Raw genomic sequence first — 9,328 nt, forward strand, 5'->3', positions numbered from 1 at the left:
ATTCATGAAGATTTGTAAAGAACTTGAGGAGGGGGCTAAAGAGTATAAACTAAAAGAACTTGGAGCATTCTTTATCCCAAATGCCATTTGCTTGTAGGTGAATGTACCCTAGAGAGTCACAAAAGTTGTCTTGACCCCCAAGATCATGATAGGTCCAAGCAAACCCATCTTTGTAATTTTGTAGAGAGAGACTAAATATCAAGGAGTATATGGTCCCATAACCATGCAATAAGGAGAATTTTACTACAAAGAGAGAGGAAGAGGGAGACTAAGGATCAAGAAGTATTGGATAGTTCCATAACCATGCGATAAGGAGAATGGAACAAGCTTCCTCCGGTACACCAAGATCACATGTCCTTGATCCGGTCTTTGTAGGGCTAAGAAGAGAGGGTGCTATGGATTGAATTGGAGAGAGAGAGAAAGAGGGCTTGTTTGGACACTTGGATAAACCCCCTCTCCTAGTTTGATAGGCCACTATGGGTGATGGGGATTTGTGATCCATATAGCATTATTTTTTCACTCATGCAATGCCTTGGTATGTCGCAACCAAGCCACTGAGCAATGGAAAAGCCTCCAACCATGTTGAAAAGACGGTCAAGCAAAAATCCAAGTTAAGAATCCAAGTCTTGTATGTGCAAGGGAATGCACTCTACAATGCCAAGGGGTAGCTTTACAATGCATTGATCCACCAAGATATGAAGGCCAAGAGCTAGCATAGTGCACTTTGGCGTAAGGTTAATACCATAGCCACCATCAACAATCACCACAATGAACTGCAAGCCAAGGATGCAATGAGGCGGAGGCTTCTATAGTCATTGAGACGTATTGTTCGGTATCTGACCACACAGTTGGTAGTGGGCTGCAAGAGTAGATACCAAACACGAAGGCCATTGTACAAATACAAGGATTGGATAATAAGCAGTGTTTCATTTCTAAACATGTAGTCCATCCAAAGCAGATTATAAAGGGATACTTGTTAAGTTGGTGTAAAACTAGCAATCGAAGTGAAAATGAGGTGAAATTAGAAAAAAGGGATGATAATGTACATTGCACATACATTCAAAATCAATAAATTATAAATTACATTCAACAATTACCAAATGCTAAATCAATTTGAGAGGAAGGAATGATAACCTCCTCCAAGCACTTTGTTTATGCTTTGCTTAGATGCATCAGCCCTTAACACTATACCAAAATATAGGAGCGCGCTTTGAAACAAAACAACTAGCCTTGCCCTATCCAACATGTATCATCGATGTGTGAATTGTGGAGCCAATTAAAGTATGGAGACACTCATGACATGTGACATTATCTCACAATGAGCATGTCATCGAAATTGGTTTTTGCACATTGCTTTGCATACTAAAGGTTTCACCTCTGCACTATCTGGGCATCCATGGCCTTCAAAGCCATACTAACGAAGACCCACATTACAACTTCAAACTCGCAAAGAGCAAGTTCAATTAATATAGCTTTACTATGTCAGATTGGAGATTTTACAATAAAGGACCAAACTGACAAATCCAATCAAATATAGTATCCCTCACAGCACAAGGCGTCTACACAAAAAATCAAAGATTTTTCTACCAATCATCCGAAAGGCAAATCGTTCTTGTTGTCTGCTAGAGTCAAGATCTCCTTGCAGCTTGCCTCCATGGCATGGTTACCTAAAGCTTCTCACGACAACCAAGACCCCCACGACCGTGGACAATATCATCTATCTTTGATAAACCGTTGCATGCTTAGGACCATGGCAACATATTTATTAGCACTAAGGCAAAGAACTGAAAACAAGCGAGAAAACAAGCAAGGACTCTCCAGCTTGACAAGAAGATGAGCTGGTAGTTAGGTGAAACATGGAGAAGTTAACCGTCTTTGCATCAAGCTCACAAGGACAAAGAGGAAAGGGCCTCCCATCAACCACTACCACCTTGATGATAAACTCTAGCAACCCCATACAGAGCAACCAGACAAAGAAGAGGAGCGGGGGTAAGAAGTAGCACCACTCGCATCAGCTGTAAGAAAGACTATACAACTCTCGAGAAAGAAAAGAAGTATGCCTCCATTGCTTTCTAGATAGTGCTATGGGTAAGACATCCAAGGTACAAATGCTTACATCAAAATTGACCTTGTTACACAGGCACGGCACCCGATGCTGCACCCAATCACGGTACAATACAGGATGACCTGCAAAGAAACTAGAAGCCCTTTGTATCCAGCTGCACATTTGCCGAACAACCCACTATTACATCTGAACAACTGCAAGAGCTAATAACCGCATCAGCAAATCCTCATGACTATCAACTTTCTCCACAATTGGGGACAAATCTCACTAATTCTCTGACAAAGTTCAGAACACTCATGAATTTCTCAAAAATCTTATGATGATACTCGGATTTACCTGACAGATCTTTATGATGCCCTAAAAGCCTGCAAGAGACTAAGAGTATAGATAAGACAACTTTACAACAAATAGGCCCATCAATTAGGGAAGTGCACATCAGATCACCCAGGGTACGTAGTACCCATATCAGCAAAATTTACAATGCAGCCACATACTCTCTACTTCGGGCACCCGGGACACTTCAAAAGACCTGTGCCAATACAATGCCGGCACGATGCCGGGTCTTCACCTTGCCTTATAATCTTGCGTTTCCCCTTGCAAATCGGGCAAATCAAAAATTTTCCACCCTTGCAGAGGCAAGTTGAATTTGGCTTCAATCCATGCGGTAGTGTCTCTAGCAGTAATGAGCCTAGAATGCCTTTCTTAAAAAATTGCATGATGTTATCTATCCCTGCAATGTATTTACCTCGAACACAGATTGTTGGCACCGCCACGACGGGAAGATTGAGTGCATTCTTTAGCTCACGCTCATATTCCAGATTCTGCGACACGCACTTCTCATCAAACGCAGCACCCACGAGCGAGATGAGAATTGCCCTCACAGCATTGCTGTCTTCATATGCGTTGATATCAGTGCGTAAATTCGTTGAGTAAAGCACCGCTTTGAATCCCGAGTCTGTGACAACTTTCTCCAACTCCCAACTGCTGGGCCTATACATGGAGGTGGGAACGCCCTCTTCTGCAGACCCTCTGTTTTGATTTCCACTTGAAAATGAATGCCGATAGCGATGAACAGGCCCGCCTTGTCCTACCTGGAGAGCCTTATTTTGTTCAGCACTGGCAGTTATTCGTGCTGATTCGCCATTAAACTCAGGAAAATCATCACTTCCTCGACGACTTGAGCTACTCTCACTGACTTTGCTACTTGAACCACTTTCACTGACTTTCTTATTTAAACCCCCAGTGATTGCATCCCCGCTCGACAGACCGGGTGGTACATTTGAATGCATCGACATCTTCTTGGGGTAACCCTCTTGCTTTGAACCACCCCTTACGGCATTCTGCAATTTCAATGCCCCTTTGTTGACCTTGAACCATTTCTTCAACTTTGATGACGTGGAAAACACAGCATTTGAAGAAGGTGTTGTCGGCATTGAATCACTCTCACTCGATCGACGTATTGGCACCAAATCTTCTACAACATCATTGGCACACTCATCTTTACTAGAATTGGAAAACAGGGTGTCTTCAATGCCCAGAATGCCCTTATTTTGGTTGTTGAAAACAAGCTTAAAAGAGAGAGACCTTTGCAAATTGTCTGCAAGAGCTTCGAATGAGGATGTATTGGATCCGGAAACACTACCAAAAAGGGATGAACCCTTTGAAGAGGGTGTATCAACAGGGTTCAGCTTTATGGGGGGAGGTGCTGGTAAAGGTGTGACCGGGTCTTCTAATACAAGAACTGAAGATCGCGCATACCTCCGCTCTACCTTCGGAAAGAAAGGTTTTTGGGGATGTCTTGCTCTTTCATTTGATGGTTCAAGTGTGAACGAATCCAAAGAGAGCTTTGCCGCCAGATCGGGTGATATGGCCATCTGTTTCGACATTGGAATAGCTGGGAAAGGCATCTCCCTGGGGGATGATTCAGCATCGTCGAGCCCAGACATTAGCTCCCACACATTGATTATCTCTGGCTCCTCCTTTTTGCCCTCCATTGCTCTTAAAGCCATATCATTTAAAGCTGTTTAAGCTATGGAGTCACGCGGTTCGAGTATATCTAATAAGAGAGCACAATCTCTTGTAAGTCATTAATTGATAACGGCAGCACCAACACCTTTATGACACACTGTTCAAAGAAGGGCATATGCATAGGTGCGCGTACACACACATATATATCTCTTGAGAGCACATTTCAAGACAGCATGAAACACACAATTAAAGCACTCAGAGATTGAGAGTAGAAGATTACCACTACGCAGAGTACAAATGGGCAAATAGGCAACCTTTCCACAAGAAGCAGAGTAACTATGCATTAGCACAAACACGAAAATCTTTGTGAGCAGAATCTTTGTTACCCAGAAAGCTGAAGTACACACCTAATTGAAAAGACAATGCCTAATAAAAAAGAAAGGACGCAGCTTGACACATAACCCTTATCCACCTCTCTCTCTCTCTCTCTCTCTCTCTCTCTCTCTCTCACACACACACACACCCAATGACCCAAAATATATTGCTAACTCTCTTCTTGGGATCGCACCTCCAATACTGCTGGAAAATCCGCTTCCTCCCCTACGTTTGGAAGTCCAACAATGAGGCCCTCTGTGTATAGCTGCCCACATCAACAAACCGGAAAAGCTGAAAAGAACGGAAACAAGGTGAGAAGGATACAGCTGACAATGATCAAATCCCTGTGTGTGTGTGTGTGTGTGTGTGTGTGTGTGAGAGAGAGAGAGAGAGAGAGAGAGAGAGAGAGAGAGAGAGTGCGCGCGCGTCTGTCTTGTAAAAAATCTGGGGGCAACCCATGTGAGAATGGAGAGACAAACAGCGAAAAGCAGAGTTAAGGAGAAGGCTAGAAAAGCCAAGGAGCAGAAGCGCACTTGTCAGATCACCGCCATTTTGCATGTCCGAGGCTCTGCGAGAAAGCATTCAAAAAACGTACCCCAAATTTTTGAAGCGGTGAGTAGGCCTACATTCCAGACATACAGAGAGCACCCAACAGCAAGTTTTCCATTCTTAGAGCACCTACATCGATGACCCAAAAAGTCCAAAATTGTTTATAATTAGATCAAAATGAGCTAAAGTCGTCCATTGAATTCGTTCTTTAGGATTTGTTCAGAGTGCCTGCATTGCCCAAGGGTGGGCGTGTGTGTTGGCATAAGGGCACATTCTCACACAAGCTTTTGTACCATTATGGTGACGCTAGTATTTTTAACCATTTCTCTGAAACGAAGCTTTCTCAAGTTTAACTCCGCCAAAAACGATAGAGTTGGTAGGAGCAAGGCTTCGTTGAGCCGGAAGACAACAAGAAACATGTTGGCGCTCAGTCTACGTAAGGGCAAAGAGACACGGTCGCTCTCATTAGATTTACCCCCGCACTTCACTTGTGCCAATCTGCTCTAAGGTGATAGGTTCAAAGGAGAACCTGCAGTTTTCGGACCTCCCCCCCTCGAACGAGAAGGAAGTCCACAGCCTTTTCAACAACGATTGCGGAGAAGCGTTTGAGCAACCGACCCCACTCAAACGCAGCCAATCACGTAGCTTCAGCTCCTCGTTGATGGTGAGCGGCAGATTACTGCTTGCTCTGGTGGGCTTCGTATGTGAATGGGATGAAGGTGGAAAAGTTAGACATCGAGAGCTGGCCCAGGATAGTCTGAATGCACCCTAAGCATATCCTACACAGAGGAGCTTGAAAGAGGGCAGTTGACCTCGGAGGGCCGACGATCATCGTTACAAGTACAACTTTTGTGGAAACTTGGAAACAATCATATCTTTTCAAGCCTAGGCGCATTGTTACAATTGAGTGACCATAAATGGTATGTTGTTTTGTAATGTAATCAAATCATTACACATCCCTCATGACGAAAACAAGCGATGTAACTCCTTAATTTTGACACTACCAAAAACCATGGAGACTCAAACCTCCAGTATCACAAGTAGAGGAATTGAGGATAAGTACTTTGAAGCAAGGAATTGTCAATAGTGTTCTTCCTCTCTCTCTCTCTCTCTCTCTCTCTCTCTCTCTCACACACACACACACACACACACACACACACACACTAGCTATTGTTGTAGCAAGTAAGTATCTTAAGCTATTGTTGTAGCAAGTAAGTATCTTGTCCTATGGATGGGAACCTTGAAGTCTACCTTGCTATACTTTCATCTGCCTGGAAGTGATACATCTAGATATACACAAGCTTGCGCTTACAAATGTAGCTGATGGTTATTGTATCTTAGGGGTGATTACCTTGGTCACTTCATCTGACTATGACCGATTCATCCAGCTACACAACAAACACTTAAGCTATTATTGTAGCATGTAAGTATCTTGTCCTATGGATGGGAACCTTGAAGTCTACCTTGCTATACTTTCATCTGTCTGGAAGTGATACATCTAGATATAGACAAGCTTGCACTTACAGATGTAGCTGATGGTCATTGTATCTTTGGGGTGATTACCTTGTAATTCTCGAGTACTTTACTAATGTTTGCAATTTAATGGTGTCCTACTAGAAACTTGCACTTCAAAATATTCCACTTTTGTGGCTACTTCATGCAACTCTAAAAGTCCCTTATCTAGACTGAAATTCACATCTCAAAATTTCCTACCTAAAAAAAGCCCTTCTCCAACAATCCTTTTTTTTATAAAAAAAACCCCACCCAAGCCAAACCAAAACAACCCCCCTCCCCCTCCCCCCCCTCTCTCTCACTTGGGAATCTACACATGTTCTAGGTAATTGGTTACCCTATGGGCACATGCCCTAATGCCTTGGTAAAAAATGGGTAGTAATTTTTTTGCATAACCTTAAATGGTACTATGGCTTTTAAAGCCATTCTGTTCTCCCGATCGGGCGTATTAATCACTTACCTCCCTCCGCTCCTTCACGCCTCATACCTTGCAGTCTCTGTGGGAGTTCTTGGCATTTGATACATCGACTCTCTTCTCTCACTCTATGGCTCGGGCCTTGCACCGATTATGGTGGCTCGTCTGGAGGGATTCCTACAAATTCTCCCGCTTGTAACCTGGGTAGTTTGCATGTTGTAGACAACTGGTTTCTTTCTCGAAGGTATTACACAGATTGTAAATACTATTCTATTCCCCTACTTAGCTTACTCTGCATAGCTGGTAGCTAGATCCTCTCCTCTCTAGATTAATGATGTTGCATCCCTCAAACACTATAAGTACACGTGAGGGATGCTTTTCCCCTCACTTAGCCTTAGCATACTTGGGGGTGTGTGTGTGTTCTGGAAGAAAGATTGAGTGTGGTGGATACTTGATGCTTCATTGTCGCTTGATTGCTTAGGCACTATGGAATCGGTTGAACAAAATCCTCTGTCATAGCTGGGTGCTACAATCAATGCATAAAAATGATGTTACTATGCTGCCATTCACAAACGTATATATTATTGTTTTGAAAAAAAATGTGTGTATATTGGGGGATTGATTGAGCAAATGCAGCTCCATCCCCCTGGTTTGATGGCGAGCAACGCTTTTAAGTTAAATGAGGTTTAGAAAAAAAACTTAGATCAGTTGGTGTGTTCTCATTCCCATGACGAGTTTGTCTTTTGGCCTTGAAATTGTTGGCTTGCGTTGATATGGTTAAATTTTGGCCCACTGCTATTTGGGCTTTTTGACATGGCATTACTTGCACCTGACATCAGTTTGATTTTAAAAAAAACTCTCATATGGTTAATTAAGTCCTCCTATGGAGCAATCAAAATGAACTCGTTTTTTTTTGTTGTAAAAAAAAGGATATAGAAACTTGCTTTATTACTGGTTATTAGTAGATATGTACTATTACATTTCCTAGAGCACTCATACTACTTTCTCAAAACTTATAGAGGCAAAGACTCTCATCCTATGTAAAGTATACCACCTCTCGTCACATGATTGGTATCAACACCTGCACTTGTAGATAAGGCATAGGGCACTTAAACATCTTACTTGGTGTTCTTGCATTAAGATACAAAAAAATATTTATTTTTTTCCTTTACTTACTTACCTAAAGTACATCTTGTAAACTACCATATTTAGGGATGAATCGTTCTGGTTTATACCATACTTTAACTAAAATCTTAAGTGATTTTCTTTGACAAAAAATACTTCAAGTGGTTCCTTTTAGGCTGTAATGGTAATGGCCTATTAACTTTGAGAGTAGCGAAAATTAGAGAAGTACCTTTTAGGAAATTACTTTGTGAGCATAGCAGGTGAACTTAATTGATGGTAGCAACATAAACACAACATTTAGTTAACTTGGCATAAACAATACTTTTTCAAAAGAGAGAGTTTAGAGAACATGACAAGGGGTTGAGAATCGGATTTACGTGGAGCCGGTCCCCCCTCCAATAGGCATTTGTATTATAGTTTCCCCATCAAGAGAGACTTGTTACAATACAATCTTTGAGTTTCTTGTGACCTAGCTGATGCAATGAACATGGAAATTTTCATGCATCACTAGCATAACCTAAACTTTGTGGAAGGCATTAACTATCCCAAGCCTCAGTCCCAAGACCTCAAACACCTTCGAAGGTGGAGAGAGCTAGCAGGGAATGAGGGTAGGGAAGAGGAAGAAGAAACATTTCATAGGAGCAAGAATTATTTCCTCACTTATCATCACTCTTCTTGCTAGCATACATAATACCATAGTAATGAAGATGAAGAAGATGACAAGCTTAAGCATTGAAGCATGGCTCTTGGTTGAACTTGCATTCCATAGCCAAGAGTGTTGGTGTAGGCTCTCAATCTCTCTACTTGCTTCGAGAAGGAGAGGGAGCTCTTGCACTTTGCACAATACACAACGAGAGAGACTGAGTGTGTGTGTGTGTGTGTGTGTGTGTGGGAGAGTATACCCCTCAAGCATGCCCCCTACTTGCTTTGGTCGACCCCCCCTTGTAGCTCATGCTTGAAGCTCATTGGAACCCTCAGGCCTAGCTATTCACAAGGAAGAGTCATACCAAGCAAGCATACTAGTCTTGGGACAAAGTGTCCCCCTTTCCCCTTTGAGAGAGAGGACTTGATAAATGCAAAAACAATTAATTAAATCTACTAAATTATCATTGGACCCCTTGGGTGGCCAACCAATAGTCTTTAGGCACACAATGAGGGCAACATGAGGAGGAACTTGACAAGTGTCCCTTTTACTTTCTTTGTACAAAGCTTGCCTTGTGTGAGTGAGTGTGTGTGTGTGTGTTCTCTCTCATCCCCCCTCTTGTAGGGCTTGCCCCCTCCTTGTAGGGATTCATGATTGACTTTTTCACACCTTACCT

The 9,328-nt window shown here is 42.5% G+C and overlaps 1 protein-coding gene across 5 annotated transcripts; it reads right to left on the reverse strand.

Annotated features, from left to right (window-relative positions):
• Positions 1-2,366: 2,366 nt before the first annotated feature.
• On the reverse strand, positions 2,367-5,157 carry LOC147428187 (uncharacterized). Of its 5 annotated transcripts, none has more exons than XM_086497113.1 (4): positions 5,004-5,157; positions 4,602-4,699; positions 4,314-4,369; positions 2,367-4,121 (listed from the first exon to the last, which is right to left on the reverse strand). In XM_086497113.1, exon 4 carries the CDS (start codon positions 4,072-4,074, stop codon positions 2,563-2,565), a length of 1,512 nt encoding a protein of 503 aa, XP_086353239.1. In that variant the 5' UTR covers positions 4,075-4,121; positions 4,314-4,369; positions 4,602-4,699; positions 5,004-5,157; the 3' UTR covers positions 2,367-2,562. The 5 variants fall into 5 exon arrangements, with proteins under 5 accessions (XP_086353239.1, XP_086353242.1, XP_086353240.1 ...); XM_086497116.1 differs by having other exon boundaries at positions 4,942-5,090; XM_086497114.1 differs by lacking the exon at positions 4,314-4,369.
• Positions 5,158-9,328: the final 4,171 nt, after the last annotated feature.

The sequence above is a fragment of the Adiantum capillus-veneris genome, chromosome 23, assembly GCF_014529385.1.
Source record: "Adiantum capillus-veneris isolate H3 chromosome 23, ASM1452938v2, whole genome shotgun sequence".
Taxonomy (NCBI): domain Eukaryota; kingdom Viridiplantae; phylum Streptophyta; class Polypodiopsida; order Polypodiales; family Pteridaceae; genus Adiantum; species Adiantum capillus-veneris.